An 18,191-nucleotide genomic window follows, 5' to 3' on the forward strand; every position below is an offset into this window, starting at 1 on the left:
AGTCGGGTACAGATATATTAGTCTTGTTGGGATAGTCAGGTACAGATATATTATATTAGTCTTGTTGGGATAGTCAGGTACAGATGCATTATATTAGTCTTGTTGGGATAGTCGGGTACAGATATATTATATTAGTCTTGTTGGGATAGTCAGGTACAGATATATTATATTAGTCTTGTTGGGATAGTCAGGTACAGATATATTATATTAGTCTTGTTGGGATAGTCAGGTACAGATATATTATATTAGTCTTGTTGGGATAGTCAGGTACAGATATATTATATTAGTCTTGTTGGGATAGTCAGGTACAGATATATTATATATTATATTAGTCTTGTTGGGATAGTCGGGTACAGATATATTATATTAGTCTTGTTGGGATAGTCAGGTACAGATATATTATATTAGTCTTGTTGGGATAGTCAGGTACAGATGCATTATATTAGTCTTGTTGGGATAGTCAGGTACAGATATATTATATTAGTCTTGTTGGGATAGTCGGGTACAGATATATTATATTAGTCTTGTTGGGATAGTTGGGTACAGATATATTATATTAGTCTTGTTGGGATAGTCGGGTACAGATATTATACTAGCCTTGTTGGCAGATACATTTTATATTAGTCTTGTTGGGATAGTAACGATAATACAAAGGAAGCTATGATAGTAGCAGTCCAGCCAAGGCAACATGGGTGTGACTCAATGTCCAATACGGAGCTAGGCTTCAGGTCATAGGTCAGAAATGCACAAAGCAGGGTTACATTCACAGGTTTGGCAACGCTCCAAATGGCGCCCTATTTCCCTACATAGTACAGTACTTTTGACCAGAGCCCTATAGGCTATGCTATATAGGGAATAGGGGGCCATTTGGTACTTAAGCCTTTCTGTCCACCCCAGTGGTCCGTCCCTTAGTGGGGTATGATGCGCATGCAGTAAACACTTCCCCACTGGCTACACTCCATGTATGGTTCCGGATGGTTACTCCTCTCCTTTATAGTTTAGTTGGGGCTGCTGTCGTAGTGGTTTCCGTTTGTGGGTGTCTCCTGCAGGGTGGTGTGGGGAATATCCTCCTTCTGAGGCTCAACCTTCTTCTTGAAGAAGTCTGACACGAAGAAGACCTGCAGCAGAAAAAGAGGAAGGAGAAGTGGGAGATTCCTAGGTCTACAGTGCCTTCGGAATGTATTATAATGAAACAGCAGGGAGCAGGTCTCGAACCCTCGACCTTCGAGCCCGAGGTCTCCGCGCTCATAAACCCAGGATCGTCACAGTGTTCAGACCCCTTCAATTTTACCACATTTTGTTATGTCATAGCCTTATTCTAAAATAGATTAAATAGTTTTTTCCCCACTCATCCATCTACACGGAACACCACATAATGATAAAGCAAAAACAGGTTTTTAGACATTTATAAAAAATGAACTGAAATGACATTACTCAGTACTTTGAAGTACCCTTTGGCAGCGATTACAGCATCAAGTCTTGGGTATGATGCTACAAGCTTGGCAACCTGTATTTGTTGAGTTTCTCGCATTCTCTGTAGATCCTCTCCAGCTCTGTCAAGTTGGATGGGGAGCATTGCTGCACAGCTTTTTTCAGGTCTCTCCAGAGATGTTCAATCGGGTTCAAGTCCAGGTTCTGACTGGGCCACTCAGACATTCAGAGACTTGTCCCGAAGCCACTCCTGTGTTGTCTTGGCGTCGTTGTCCTGTGTGAAGGTAAAGGTAAACCTTCGCCCCAGTCTGAGGTCCTGAATGCTCTGGAGCAGGTTTTCATTAATGGTCTTTCTGTACTTTTCTCCGTTCATCTTTCCCTCGATCCTGACTAGTCTCCCAGTCCCTGCTACTGAATAACATTCCCAGAGCATGATGCTGTCACCACCATGTTTCACCTTAGGGATGGTGCCAGGTTTCCTCCAGACGTGACACTTGGCATTCAGGCCAAAGAGTTCAATCTTCGTTTCATCAGACCAGAGAATCTTGTTCCTCATGGTCGGAAAGTCCTTTAGGTCCCTTTTGGCGAACTCCAAGTGGGCTGTCGTGCCTTTTACTGAGGAGTGGCCACTCTACCATAAAGGCCTGATTGGTGGAGTGCTTCCTAAAAAGCTGTTTTCACTTTGTCATTATGGGGTATTGTGTGTAGATTGATGAAAATAATCATAATTTAATCCATTTTAGATTAAGGCTGTAATGTAAAAAATGTGGAAAAACAAAGGGTCTGAATACGTTCCTGAATGCACTGTATAAGCCACTTTAATGCTACAGATCACAAGGTTTGGAAACCACCTCTGGGTGATAGATAGCAGAGAGTATCAAAGCTGAAAACCAATTTCCATTGTAAAAAATGGACCAATCAAGTTATTATTTTGAACCAAATGAAGCGGTGTCGTGGTTACTCACTACCAGTGTGGCCATGAGCACTCCCTGGATAAGGCCAACCAGGACGTCGCTCCAGTGGTGTTTGTAGTCAGACACACGAGACAGTCCGGTGTACACAGACGCCGCGATCAGGAAGAACTGTAGGGTTGGTCTCAGGAGTCTGGCCCACCCTGCCTGCAGCCTGGCCTGGATGTACAGCTGGGAGACAGAAATTAGTTGTTAGAATAAGGCCTTGTGGTTTTACTACTAACTTGTTTGGCCAGTTTAGCCTGTAACTAATTTCCAGTTTATGTCATGTTTATACCTGGTGGTAACACGTGGTTGTTGTCATCTGATTAAGATAATCCAATCTCTGATCAAGATTTGCCACGTCAACACTTGGCATAAAAATGTGTTTCTGTCTGCATTGTGACCAGATTTCATGGTCCCGCTGTATGAAAATGATTATACTTAAAATGAATAAATTCATACTATAATATATATATATATTTTAAAACCATTATGGTCAATGGTGCCAGCTGTGAATTTAGATGGGATAATCATCATTTAAATGTTTTTATTGACCAGATCCATCTACACTATATTCAGACACAATGCATGCCTGGGTACTTTACACGTATTCTGACCTTGAACTTAAGCATGGTGGAAATGCCAGTACCAGAAAGCCACGCATTTGGGGTGAAGATCAAAGAAATGGAGGTGTGGCGGAGGCGTATATAGATACGTCGTATTCTTCCCGTGAAACCATAAGGTAGCGCTGACTTGCCTGTTGGGAAAAGTAGGACTTCATAGTTTTTGTTAGAAATAAGCCCATTCTCCATGCGCTGTAATTTATAAATTGATATGATGAGCTCGGTCAACCAGTAATCCGTTTGGATAAGGGGATTATAAATATAGGCTAATTGACCATTTGTTTTATCTATTTGACCTTGTTTGCCTGTGATGAATGTGAAGCCAGTCATATGGCAGGAAACTGGAACACATAACATGACAGGTAGTCCCATTTATGCCTCAGAAATGCTGTGCCATTATGCAGGATTTTAATTGTATGGCCTAATAACTTGCAGTGATTTAAATTTGGACACCAAAGCAAAGAGTCTCGTCAAATATACCGTTTCAACTCTCTAGAATGTTCTAATCATTATGCCCCGACTTTTCCTGCCTCCTTCAATTTGTAGGCTCTACAGCCTATGATGACTATTATTTACTATTGGTAGCGACCGTAAGTAATAAACACTTATATTTAAATGCCAAATAAGTGTTGTTTTCCCTTCCCTACATTTGTCTCATTCCATTGAGTCGTTTGATTTTGCCTGCCGTTCTTTGTTTCCTCTGTAAAGCCGTCGTGCCCTTGTGGCTGAGGGTGAAGTAGTAGTGGATACTATAGTATTTAATGAAGGCCAAACACAAACTGTAGTAACAATGAATTGGGACATGTATGCTTATTAAATCACGGCATAAGACTTGGCACTTGCCATCACAGTTCTATGATCAGTGCGGGCAATTAGGTTATACTATTGTGTACTATTCTCCATATTATAATTGTAGGCTACAGTACTACCAACGTTACCATTGATTAACTGAACGCGGTAACTTCTAGGTAGGAATCAAACCACCTTTTTTTAATACCTGCCACAAACCTGGTTACACACCTCCATAAGGTAAGTCTGAATAACTACTGAGAAGTGCGTAGGATAGACATTCATTCCTTAAGTCTGAATTGGCCCCCAGGGCTTTTGATCGTCTACACCTGTCTACAAAATGTGGGCACAATCAGGGCAAAGGATGAATGTTAGCACCAGGAATAACCGGTTAAATGGATTTACTACTATCTTGTTGGACTAGAATAAAATCAAAGGTTTGCTGTCCCAATACCCAATCTCAACACAAAACAGAAGGGTAAGGAGCAGCACACTGTCTGCTGCATAGCAGCGTCGCCAGAGCAATTGTAGTGTGAGGCTAGTTGTTGACATGCTTTAAACCTCTCTTGGGTTTCTACTTGGGCTTGTGTTTCTTTTGGGTGGGTCACAGTGCTGGCTAATTTAAGTCTGGTCTGGTTTTGTCATTTGATGATGTTCGTGAGGAGCTGGTTATGCCACTGTGTGCTCTGGTAATTGTTTGTTTATGCAAACGTTCTGATGAGGGCAGCTGTGTGCCCTTGCATGCTCTCTTCTGTTTCCTTAAATCAGCACTGTGGCTGGGCTATTCTCTATTACCACTTTACATGGCAGATTCTCAACTCCTGGGTATATACATTCTGCACAGCCAAAACCTCCAAAAAGTATTATTTAACCAACCAATCAGCTTCCGTTAACCAAGCCTATAACTTTTTGAATTATGTTTAAAGTCAATAAAATGTCAAATTTAATATACAGGTTGAGATACGTGTGTCAAATCTGTATTAGTTATCAAAACACATCATCTACTGATCAATTTAGAGCCATTTCCATCCAAAGGTGACTGACTGCTTATTGTCTACAAATCAGTGTACATGGTTGAAAAACACTTCTATGGGACACATCTATGCTTGCCTCAGTAGTTCTCAATAATGGGTGTGTCTGGTCTATTCATTTAAATGACAAACAAACCAGCCACACTTCTTAAAATAGACTATGGGATTGTCATTGCCACTCCTTCAGTTCTGTCTGACGTAAACATAGTGATTTTACTGGTATGCAGGGATAGACCGGACACTGTTGGTCTCTTGTTGTTTGAAGAATGTTTTACTGCTATTTGAAGGACTTTTAACTTCCATTTAGTGACACGGTGCTTCCATTTGCTGCAGTGAGTGTCCATACTTTGTAATGTGCCAGGACTTTGTCTCCACGACTATTTTTATGTTCCGTTCCTTACTGAGTCACCACAGTGTAATAAACCAAAAACTGTTCAAACAGGAACAGCCATTCATGAAGAGCTGTTGCTGGTGTGATCCTGGCTCGTCCCGTACCTCACCACTGATAAGACAACTGGTTTAAACTGGGGTCATGTTCAGTAGTGCTTCCCGTTGCAAAACGTTTAATGGAAGATGACAGTTCTGTGCTCTAATTGGATATGTTAGCGTTTTCTCCCTATTGCACACACCCCTCTCTGACCCTGGTCACAGTACTAATGGGGAGGCCCAGTAGTGACATATAGGGGACATGGTCATAAAGCTTGTCAGTCTTGCTCATAACTGAATTAAGTTTGGTTCCTGGAGGAGAGGGAGCGAGGGGGTAACAGCACAGGCTACCTCTGTCAATGTGCTGTTGTTAGAGCCTACAGTGTGTTAAAGCCATGTACCCCGTGCCATTTTATACTCATTTTGAAAGTTACTGTAGGTAATGAAAGGGTGTATTATAGATTGTGCGTGTTACTGTATCCCAGAGTAGAGGTCTATACAGGTCCAGAATTCAGGTCCTGAAGGCACAACAGTGCCTCTTCAACCTCAGGAGGCTGAAGAAATTTGGATTGGCCCCGAAAACTCACACGTTTACAGATGCACAATTTAGAGCATCCTGCCCGGCTATACCGCCTCGTACAGTAACTGGACCGCCCGCAACAGGGCTCTTCAGAGGGTGGTGCGGTCTTCCCAATGCATCACTGGGGTCACACTGCCTGCCCTCCAGGACACCTACAGCACCCGATATCACAGGAAAGCCAAAAAGGACATCAATCACCCGAGCCACTGCCTGTTCACCCCGCTATCATCCAGAAGGTGAGGTCAGTACAGGTGCAGCAAAGCTGGGACCAAGAGACTGAAAAACAGTTCAAGGCCATCAGACTAAATAGCCATCACTAGCCGGTTTCCACCCGGTTACACAACCCTGCACTTTGGAGTCGGCTGCTTTGGAATCACTGGCCACTTTAGTGTTTAAATGTTTGCCTACTGCTTTGCTCATCTCATATGTATATACTATTCTACTGTATTTTAGTCTATGCCACTCCGACATTGCTCAATCTAATAGGCCCATATTTCAAGATGTGTATTTTTGTGAATTGTTAGATATTACTACACTGTTGGAGCTCAGAACACAAGTATTTCACTACACCCACAATAATATCTGCATGTGCCCAGTAACATTTAATTTGAATCCTGTTTCTAAGAACGCTCCAAATAAACCCTAAATCCAAATAAACCCTGGTCAGGAGTCAGACCTCGCGGAAGATCTGCATAAAAATGTTCCAGTACTTTTCAGTTGAGCCGACACATGCAGTGTGTACCGTGAATACAGTCTCCGCGACTGTGGGAAGATTGCCTTTAATTGTCAATTGCGCTATAAAGTGGGTCTTCAGCGCTACGGATTGAATAGAGCCCTAACACACTACTATGTGGACCTTTCAGAGCTGCCTAATATAACGTTACACTGTGCACCCCAGTAAAGATCAACATGACCAAACCCACTTTTTCCATTTTACCCCTAAATGTACAAACACCTCTAAATGTACCCCTGCACATTGACTCGGTACCGGTACCCATTGTATATAGGGAAAGGGAAGTTATTATTTTGTTACTTTTTTTATATACAGTTTTAGTAAATATTTTAACTGCATTGTTGGTTAAGGGCTTTTAGTAAGCAATTCACAGTAAAGTCCACACCTGTTGTATTCAGCATTTCACGGTAAAGTCTACACCTGTTGTATTCAGCATTTCACGGTAAAGTCTACACCTGTTGTATTCGGCTCGTGACAAATAAAATTAGATTTGAACACAGTGCACTGCATGCCTTGTGCTGTAATGACCTTGAAGTAAACTCAGTTGGTCGCTAAGCAATAAGGCACAAGGAGGTGTGGTATATGGCCAATATACCACGGCTGAGGGCTGTTCTTTGGCACGACGCAATGTGGAGTACCTGGATACAGCCCTTAGCCGTAGTATATTGGCCATATACCACACGCCCCCGAGATGACTTATTGTTATAAACTGGTTACCAATGTAAATAGACAAGTAAAAATACATGTTGTTATACCCGTGGTATATGGTCTGATATACCATGGCTGTCAGCCAATCAGCATTCAGGGCTCGAACCACCCAGTTTATAATATTATACATGCCCTATCAGTGAGTGCACATATTGCCCTTTGAGGAAACCCCATAGTGGATACTTACTGCCAGGAACAGCATGCAGTACATGGAGAAGGAGGAATGGCCAGAGTAGAAAGACAGCCTGCAACACAACAACAATGGCATCATGGGATTGCTGTGGGCACTTTGAATGCTGGGAAAAAACTCTGGGAAATAATTCAGCATCCACCTCAATTGGCTCTGTGTTGGTGATAGATTATCCTATTGTTCCATTGAATAACATAACTGGCTAAACTCACACACAGGGGGGCTAAACTTTGACACACCCTTTTCCGGGTGATAGGGTTGTGCTGGAGAGCGGGGAGAGTCTGTTATTGAGACCCTGTCAGTCAGCCTGGCCGATAGCCTAGCTCACTCATCCGGGCCAGCTTCAGTGTCTTCCTGTTTACTTAAGCAGTGCTGCACTGCCCGCCCAGCAGATTACTGATAACCAGCGGCTGATATAAACACTGTGGAGTGTTGCAGGCCCACAGACACTAGTTACTGTTGAGAGAAAGCCACAGTACTGAAGTGGATACTAGTTAGTGTTGGGAGAAAGCCACAGTACTGAAGTGGATACTAGTTAGTGTTGAGAGAAAGCCACAGTACTGAAGTGGATACTAGTTAGTGTTGAGAGAAAGCCACAGTACTGAAGTGGATACTAGTTAGTGTTGGGAGAAAGCCACAGTACTGAAGTGGATACTAGTTCGTGTTGGGAGAGTCAGTGTAACACTGATAAATAGGCTGGCTGCTTATCAGGGAAAATGTCTTAAGCGCTTTCTCTGTACTTTAACCCTTCCACATCGATAAGTGTGAGAGTAAAGGCCAAACTTGAATAAAGAGGTAGGCCCATAGCCTCTCTCTAATAAACAGAGGTGGGCCCATAGCCTCTATTTCCTTTGACATTGTACTGGGAAGCCTGGGGTTGCCCTAAATACACTGGACTAGGAAGCTTGGGTTTACCTTGGCTTGTCTTTGTGTTAATGGGTCTTGCAATTCTGCTACTGAACCGGTGGTGGGTCTGACTGAGCGTGGACGTTCCTTCCGAGGTCTGCTCGGCCTCTCTGAGCTTTCACCGAAAGCTATTCTCCAAGCGTACGTGTTAATTATCACCATGGTAAATTGTCAGTATCAGATGAGGCGCTAACCGAATTCTGTAAAACCAGGTCACTCTAAATTGAATTTGACAAGATCCGAACACCCTCCCTTGTTTACTCAAACTGACGGATGTACACAGGAGAGGAAGTCTGTCCTTATTTTAGTTTTGAAATCAACATCCAGGATTTTCTATTTCTAGAGAAACAAACAAGTTAGTTGTCGAGTGGCTGTTGGGCTGTCCCACCCTTAGACATACCTTATTGTTACTGGCTGTGGTCTGTCTCTATACAGACTTGCATTATGGCTGTAGACTGTCATTACCTCGGTCATGTGGTGAACCTCTCCCATGTTAGCCAAGTATGACCTATACAGAGACTACCCTAATCTCTACCATGATCCTTGGGTGGGCTCTCCCAGTCTCTTGTGGCCACAGAAGGTCATATTTACCTGGGTGTGGCTCTGGTCTCCCATGGCAGCCCTTGCCTGATCGGGCCCGGCTTTCGGTGTTTTCTTTGGTATGGTAGTCATTAATAGAACAAACACCTGCCTGGTGGACCGAGTGAGTAGAGCAGGTCAGAATAACCTACGGATCATCTTTCTGCAATGTTAGCATTTCCCTTAGGGACATGAGGCCCACCATCAGCCAGAGCCTTGGCTTGTGTATGTGTTATATAGGTAATCCTCTAATGGTTTACAGAGGATTTGGGACCGGACTCTGTCGTCCCTCACTGCTGTACTGTCCTCACAGGGTAAATAAAGATAATTAAATAGTGAGGTTGACTTACAACTCTTGGCTCCCTCTCTGTGTGACATCTGGCTGAACTTTTGTATTCAGCCTTATCCACCAGACCAGTGGAATACTGAGCTCTCTCAACACTAACTAGTGTCCACTTCAGTACTGAGCTCTCTCAACACTAACTAGTGTCCACTTCAGTACTGTGGCTCTCTCCCAAAACAAACTAGTGTCCACTTCAGTACTGTGGCTCACTCCCAAAACAAACTAGTGTCCACTTCAGTACTGTGGCTCTCTCCCAAAACAAACTAGTGTCCACTTCAGTACTGTGGCTCTCTCCCAAAACAAACTAGTGTCCACTTCAGTACTGTGGCTCTCTCCCAAAACAAACTAGTGTCCACTTCAGTACTGTGGCTCTCTCCCAAAACAAACTAGTGTCCACTTCAGTACTGTGGCTCTCTCCCAAAACAAACTAGTGTCCACTTCAGTACGTGGCTCTCTCCCAAAACAAACTAGTGTCCACTTCAGTACTGTGGCTCTCTCCCAAAACAAACTAGTGTCCACTTCAGTACGTGGCTCTCTCTCAACACTAACTAGTGTCCACTTCAGTACTGTGGCTCTCTCCCAAAACAAACTAGTGTCCACTTCAGTACTGTGGCTCTCTCCCAAAACAAACTAGTGTCCACTTCCACTTCCCAAAACAAACTAGTGTCCACTTCAGTACTGTGGCTCTCTCCCAAAACAAACTAGTGTCCACTTCAGTACTGTGCTCTCTCCCAAAACAAACTAGTGTCCACTTCAGTACTGTGGCTCTCTCCCAAAACAAACTAGTGTCCACTTCAGTACTGTGGCTCTCCCAAAACAAACTAGTGTCCACTTCAGTACTGTGGCTCTCTCCCAAAACAAACTAGTGTCCACTTCAGTACTGTGGCTCTCTCCCAAAACAAACTAGTGTCCACTTCAGTACTGTGGCTCTCTCCCAAAACAAACTAGTGTCCACTTCAGTACTGTGGCTCTCTCCCAAAACAAACTAGTGTCCACTTCAGTACTGTGGCTCTCTCCCAAAACAAACTAGTGTCCACTTCAGTAGCTCTCTCCCAAAACAAACTAGTGGCGTGGCTCTCTCCCAAAACAAACTAGTGTCCACAGTACTGTGGCTCTCTCCCAAAACAAACTAGTGTCCACTTCAGTACTGTGGCTCTCTCCCAAAACAAACTAGTGTCAAAACAAACTAGTGTCAGTACTGTGGCTCTCTCTCCAAAACAAACTAGTGTCCACTTCAGTACGTGGCTCTCTCCCAAAACAAGTGTCCACTTAGTGCTCTCTCAAAACAAACTAGTGTCCACTTCAGTACGTGGCTCTCTCTCAACACTAACTAGTGTCCACTTCAGTACTGTGGCTCTCTCCCAAAACAAACTAGTGTCCACTTCAGTACTGTGGCTCTCTCCCAAAACAAACTAGTGTCCACTTCAGTACGTGGCTCTCTCCCAAAACAAACTAGTGTCCACTTCAGTACGTGGCTCTCTCAACACTAACGCAGCCTGAAACTTCAAAGTGTGGGCTTGCCTTCCTCAATGATCTCATGGTCAGCACTCAGCATATTATCTGACCATAATAAACAATACAACAGGATATTGTATTTCAGATGATGGATGATGTCATAATTCAGTCAGTAGATTTGAAAGAAGCATCCCAGCCAGTCAAATAGTTTCCTACCCATCCCTTTGATGTTTGCATATCTGTAAGGCATTTGGTGGAAGCTCCACCAAGTCACTGTACATACTACCTCAACTAACCGGTTCCCCTTCACATTGACTTTGTACCGGTACGCCCCTTTATACAGTGCCTTGCGAAAGTATTCGGCCCCCTTGAACTTCGACCTTTTGCCACATTTCAGGCTTCAAACATAAAGATATAAATCTGTATTTTTTTGTGAAGAATCAACAACAAGTGGGACACAATCATGAAGTGGAACGACATTTATTGGATATTTCAAACTTTTTTAACAAATAAAAAACTGAAAAATTGGGCGTGCAAAATTATTCAGCCCCCTTAAGTTATTACTTTGTAGCGCCACCTTTTGCCGCGATTACAGCTGTAAGTCGCTTGGGGTATGTCTCTATCAGTTTTGCACATCGAGAGACTGAAATTTTTTCCCATTCCTCCTTGCAAAACAGCTCGTGCTCAGTGAGGTTGGATGGAGAGCATTTGTGAACAGCAGTTTTCAGTTCTTTCCACAGATTCTCGATTGGATTCAGGTCTGGACTTTGACTTGGCCATTCTAACACCTGGATATGTTTATTTTTGAACCATTCCATTGTAGATTTTGCTTTATGTTTTGGATCATTGTCTTGTTGGAAGACAAATCTCCGTCCCAGTCTCAGGTCTTTTGCAGACTCCATCAGGTTTTCTTCCAGAATGGTCCTGTATTTGGCTCCATCCATCTTCCCATCAATTTTAACCATCTTCCCTGTCCCTGCTGAAGAAAAGCAGGCCCAAATCATGATGCTGCCACCACCATGTTTGACAGTGGGGATGGTGTTCAGGGTGATGAGCTGTGTTGCTTTTACGCCAAACATAACATTTTGCATTGTTGGCAAAAAGTTCAATTTTGGTTTCATCTGACCAGAGCACCTTCTTCCACACGTTTGGTGTGTCTCCCAGGTGGCTTGTGGCAAACTTTAAACAGCACTTTTTATGGATATCTTTAAGAAATGGCTTTCTTCTTGCCACTCTTCCATGAAGGCCAGATTTGTGCAATATATGACTGATTGTTGTCCTATGGACAGAGTCTCCCACCTCAGCTGTAGATCTCTGCAGTTTATCCAGAGTGATCATGGGCCTCTTGGCTGCATCTCTGATCAGTCTTTTCCTTGTATGAGCTGAAAGTTTAGAGGGACGGCCAGGTCTTGGTAGATTTGCAGTGGTCTGATACTCCTTCCATTTCAATATTATCGCTTGCACAGTGCTCCTTGGGATGTTTAAAGCTTGGGAAATCTTTTTGTATCCAAATCCGGCTTTAAACTTCTTCACAACAGTATCTCGGACCTGCCTGGTATGTTCCTTGTTCTTCATGATGCTCTCTGCGCTTTTAACGGACCTCTGAGACTATCACAGTGCAGGTGCACTTATACGGAGACTTGATTACACACAGGTGGATTGTATTTATCATCATTAGTCATTTAGGTCAACATTGGATCATTCAGAGATCCTCACTGAACTTCTGGAGAGAGTTTGCTGCACTGAAAGTAAAGGGGCTGAATAATTTTGCACGCCCAATTTTTCAGTTTTTGATTTGTTAAGAGTTTGAAATATCCAATAAATGTCGTTCCACTTCATGATTGTGTCCCACTTGTTGTTGATTCTTCACAAAAAAATACAGATTTATGTCTTTATGTTTGAAGCCTGAAATGTGGCAAAAGGTCGCAAAGTTCAAGGGGGCCGAATACTTTTGCAAGGCACTGTATATATATATATTTTTTTACTGCTCTTTAATTACTTGTTACTTTTATCTCTTATTCTTATCCATATTTTTTTTAAACTGCACTGTCGGTTAGGGGCTTGTAAGTAAGCATTTCACTGTAAGGTCTACACCGGTTGTATTCTGCGCATGTGACTAATACAATTTTGACTCTTCAGATCTGCTTTGAACACTGAAGCGATAGGGGGCCAAGGGGTAGTGGGTAAATTTGTCCCAATTGTCAGTTTCCCCTCAACAACACCCACCTGCCCTCATTGGCCAAGCGTGCGTCCCCTGTGCAGGTAAAGTCCTCTATGTAGGTGCCTGCCGTGCAGTTGATCAGCTTCCAGTCAGGCTTGCACACGTCCAGGAAGTGGGGTCGGAGCCGGCCAATGGAATACTTGGCGATGTCAGTGAGCGATTGGCTCATGGCTGCCCCGAACACGAATGTGCCGATGGCTTTGTAAACACGGGCCACATACATGTTGCTGAAAGAGGACTTTGATTTGATGTGTTTGAGATAGACCGAAAGGCACTCTCCAAAGACCATCTGAGGAAGGGAGGAGAGGAAGTAGACATGTCATGAGGTTAGGTCTCTCGCTGTTCGCTCACAGCTTGGAGTTACAAGAATACAACTGGCAAGGCAGTCACTAAAATTACAGGAATTTCAAAAGGTCCAAGCTGTTTTATCTCTGTTTTTATATCAATTCATTTCAGGGTAACAAGTACTTTACTGTTATTGTTTGTAGTTAAAATGGTCAAAAAGAAACAAATAGCTTCTTAGCAGAGAACAATTTCTCAAGGAAAAATGTTGCTTAAACTGTGGTTTGAGTGGGGAGGAAAAACTGAAAACTAGCTGCTGTTGGCAGAGGTTTGGAACTCTTAATGGTCTATTAATAAATGTACTGCATGGTGATGTCACCATGGAAGGCCAAAGCTCCCTCCAATCAAAACAGGCTGACATTTCAGGTGGTCTTTTCAAACAGCTCTTACACTAAAAGGGCATTATAATTTTTTACAATTTCACAATTATTCAAAACCTCAATGTGGAAATGCATATAAAACACAGAAAAATCATGTTCTTGACTGCACTGGCCCTTTAAGTAAAATAGACCCTTGCATTTTAGAGCAATGTCCATCTGAGTGACTATAAAGACCTAACAAGGATGTCCACTGAAACGTGTGTAAAGTCAAATGAGTAGATGTTTTTAAACAGGAAAAACAAACACACTGGTGCATCACAATGCAGCTTCTGAGTCACACCTGAGCAGTCAAACTTAACCTGTTCCTTTAGAATATATAGCTATTTGTGGTCAGATGTGTGTCAACAGTAGAAACTATTTTGAGACCATGCTGAATGTAAAACATACGTCATGGAATTATTGTGGGTGGGTTGGGGGTCTTTTTTTAAATTGTGTTTTCTTGTAAATAAGTGGATGGTTAATGTGGACAACTGTCTGGCTCACGCCTCTACCACTGAGGGACAATGTAAATGAAAGCATGGAGGTTATTTGGAAGTGTGTTTACATTCCCCTATCTGGAAATAGGCCTAAAACTACCATATGAACATAGGCTTACTGCTGTACTGTCATGGGGGTGGTGTTGTCCTGGTAACGGTTTCTGTTGAACTTAAAGCCCAACTGTTCAAACATTTAGGGTAATTCCAGGTCATTCATGATGTGTAAATGAGTTACATCCAGTGTGATGGTTTACTGGAAATGTGTGCAGACCATGAGGTGAATTTATATACATTTAATGGAACAAAAAAGGCTTTTTTGAATGAATGCTGCAAAACCTGTTGTAAGACTTGATAACAGCCACAACATGGCTCATCTAAAGTACCTCATCTCAGAGTAGGAGTGCTGATGTAGGATCAGTTTTGTTTTGATGAATAATATGTGGACAGGGGGGATCTGATCCTAGATCAGCACTCCTAATCCGAGACACTTTATGCATATGATATTTACTAAGACAGTCAGTGGAATACTGGCCAAGAGTCAAGCGGGAGATCTCTGAGGGAGGGACAGTTTGGCTATTCCTATTGTATCGTTCAGATGGAGACTATGAGTAGGCTTATGGAGAGGCCTTTGTTTCAGTGACTTTAAAGGTCAACCGCCATGGTCTGTGTACACAGAAGTAACTAACACAGGTTGGGGTTTGATTTTTCAGTTTTTGTGATACTCTAAAATAGGAAGTTCTTACTACTCTGTTTACATGGTGCCTATGCGCCATCTTTGGTTGATTTTGTTATTTTTAATAGTGTTATTATTAGACAATATGATTAATGAAGCAAGCCGTTAAACTAGACATACAAGTAATTTGTGTATGTATATGTATAGCCTAAATGGATTAAGCACAAAATGGCAAAGGAAGAGAAAGAAGTTAACAACATAAAACAGGTGCACTTACAGTGAGTACTGTGACTGGTATCATAACTCCACCTAACAACTGATAGGATATGGTGTCTTCTTTTAGAGGGTACTTGATCGAATCATCGTTACAGAAAAATCCCCGTTTGAAGGGATTGTGTAGCGGTGTGAGTATTGCGAACGGGAGTCCAGCTAGCAAATGAAAGAGAACAGGAGGAACAGGTTAGGAGAGTAGACTCTGAACACCTTGTTATCCTGCACCCACATACACCCGTCTAACACTGAGCAGACGAGATCATTCGGAGAGGAAAGTCTCGACCAGCCAAGACTTACACTGTAGTGATCTTGTATGGCTCAGTTGGTAGAGCACGGCTCTTGCATTGCCTGGTTTGTGGGTTTGAGTCCCGGGGCCACCCATATGTAAAACGTGTGCAAGCATGACTAAAAGTCACTTTAGATAAAAGCATCTGCAAGTAGATATTTCAACATCGCAGGCTGTCAGGAACTGGAGGAATGGAAAAACATGGTAGCTAAAGAGTTGTCATGGGAACTAACACTACCCTGGCGAAGAGAAGGTGTTAGTGGAAGAACCAACTAAGCCCAAATGATCCTCCCTCTCCACCACCCTAAACTTTCACAGCTGTTTCGTGCTTGAGTGCACTGGACATGCAATCCACAAGTAGGCCTAGATGTCCATTCCACAACGACCAGCAATAGTGTTCTCTCTCTGCGCTCTTCTCTCTCAATTCAAGGGGCTTTATTGGCATGGGAAACAAATGTTTTCATTGCCAAAGCAAGTGAAATCTCTCTGTTCCTCTCTCTCTCCCTGCGTTCCTTAAAGCACAGTGGGTCACCATGTTGGAAGTAACTGGAATGTTCTTTCAGGAAGAGGTTAGTTACATTAGAAACTTCAGGAAGATGTTAGTTACATTAGAAACTTCAGGAAGATGTTAGTTACATTAGAAACTTCCAAATAGTTTCCCACTACATACAGTAGGGAAACGGTATACTTCAAACGTGCTGTGGAAGCAATCATTAGTCATTCGTAATAAACACGAAACCATAGTTTTTAAAACGTCAAATCGCACACTGCAAGCTTTGACACACATTGACCCAAGGAAAGTAGAAGCAGGATGTGTAAAAAGGTTAGTTGAGCTTAGTTCACATAAGTATGCAAATCCTGTCCATAGCTGAATAAAGGGGTTATATTTCTTTACATTATCATGGTCAGATCAAACTACTGACATCAATAAGGACCCCAGCACAGTCTGGCTGTCAAGGACAGAGAAGAGAAACTGGTCCCACAGACTCTCAGGTGATATATTCACTCTCACTAGCCAGACCCCTTTTCTCTGTTCTGCTGAAAGCTGCATTGTGAAGCACCCAGTTTGAAATGTTGCCACAGCAACAGGTTGATGTATAGAGAAATAAATCAGTTGGTCTGGTCCAGGGACTGGAGTTGAGATGTAAGTGTTGTGTATGGGACTCCAGTGAATTATGAAGGAATAGACATAGTTTATGAAAAACAAAAGTCTAGTGTGTGTTAAGGTTATCAGAGTAAAGAATTTAGAAGACCAGGAAGAGGAATCAGTCACCAACACTACACGCACACCAGCTCAACTTCTGACCGTAACACAGGATAGTAGACAATAGCTAGTAGTAGACATGCTTTCCTAACTAACACACAAAGGGAACAGTGTGCCAACACTTCTGTCTCTGTCATTCTTCAAATAGAATCTGTATCAACAGTGTTCCAGTTCTTTTTGGACAGAGATGGTAACCTGTGTTTGTTCCAAAGCCTATCAGCAGGAACCTCAATAACAGACATGTCAATTTCATTTAATCTCATTTCTGGTAGAATCAATCATTCATGAATGCATCTATGGCCCAAGTCAGAATAAGTGATATGTTATAAATCATGTTTGAATGGCCTAGTTAACAGGGTAACAAAATAAACAGCTTGACTACAGGGTTGCTAGGTCTTTTCAGGTTTTCTGAACTCATGCTCTGTGATATTCAACCCCAGAACACCCCTTCTGGGAGTGGCCAAACTTACACCAGTACTTCCAACTTCCTGATCGGTTGGACTCTAAAGGCCTTACTATTGATGAAAACCACAAATGATCCAATAACATCTGAGAAGCTTTCACAACACAAGCTTCAGAAGTGACTGAAATGACATGCGGATATCAGGATATGTGTGGATGAAATACTCTATAGGGGTGGCTGAAATGACATGTGGATATCAGGATATGTGTGGATGAAATACTCTATAGGGGTGGCTGAAATGACATGTGGATATCAGGATATGTGTGGATGAAATACTCTATAGGGGTGGCTGAAATGACATGTGGATATCAGGATATGTGTGGATGAAATACTCTATAGGGGTGGCTGAAATGACATGTGGATATCAGGATATGTGTGGATGAAATACTCTATAGGGGTGGCTGAAATGACATGTGGATATCAGGATATGTGTGGATGAAATACTCTATAGGGGTGGCTGAAATGACGAGTCAAAATAAAATGGGGATATGTGAAAGGGGAATGGGGACACTTTGTGGACTGGGCATCCTCTTGAGTTAACCCTTACCCAGTCGGCAAAGCTGGTTGAAATATCATTCCAATCAGTTTATATGGTTGTAATCTGGTTGAAATAACATTACATTATACCCTGATGAAGACAGCTTGTCTGTCAACGTTGAATATTAGGTTATTCAATTATTGCACCTGAGCTTCTAGAGTGTGCGGCTCTCCTTTAATTTTTCAAATGTTCTACTCTGCTAGCCATGCGGCACAGAATATGCCTTAACAGGTGTTCTACTCTGCAGGATAGCCAGCACCTCACCTCTAACAGGTGTTCTGACTCTATGTGTGAATTAAATACTCTATAGGTGTTCTGGCTGCCAGCACCTCACCTTAACAGGTGTTCTACTCTATAGGCAGAAATGACCTTAACAGGTGTTCTACTCTGCCAGCCAGCACCTACCTTAACAGGTGTTCTGACTCTGACAGCCAGCACCTCAGGATAACAGGTGTGAAATACTCTATAGCCAGCACCTGAAACCTTAACAGGTGTTCTACTCTGCCAGCCAGCACCTCGCCATTAACA

The 18,191-nt window shown here is 42.6% G+C and overlaps 1 protein-coding gene across 3 annotated transcripts in view; it reads right to left on the reverse strand.

Moving 5' to 3' along the window:
- Positions 1–352: 352 nt before the first annotated feature.
- LOC135548170 (phospholipid phosphatase 1-like) overlaps positions 353–18,191 on the reverse strand; it is a 30,195-nt gene continuing 12,356 nt past the window's right edge. Inside the window, exons 2-6 of one of the 3 annotated variants that reach the window (XM_064977494.1) lie at positions 15,117–15,268; positions 12,974–13,257; positions 7,462–7,519; positions 2,397–2,573; positions 355–1,118 (exon numbers count right to left, since the gene is read on the reverse strand). In XM_064977494.1, the coding sequence (XP_064833566.1) occupies positions 999–1,118; positions 2,397–2,573; positions 7,462–7,519; positions 12,974–13,257; positions 15,117–15,268 (791 nt within the window). In that variant the 3' untranslated portion in view covers positions 355–998. Of the gene's footprint in view, positions 1,119–2,396; positions 2,574–2,679; positions 2,806–3,001; positions 7,162–7,461; positions 7,520–12,973; positions 13,258–15,116; positions 15,269–18,191 lie in introns of those variants that run through there. The other 2 variants (XM_064977495.1, XM_064977492.1) reach the window with 2 other exon arrangements.

This window comes from Oncorhynchus masou, chromosome 11, assembly GCF_036934945.1.
Source record: "Oncorhynchus masou masou isolate Uvic2021 chromosome 11, UVic_Omas_1.1, whole genome shotgun sequence".
NCBI lineage: Eukaryota > Metazoa > Chordata > Actinopteri > Salmoniformes > Salmonidae > Oncorhynchus > Oncorhynchus masou.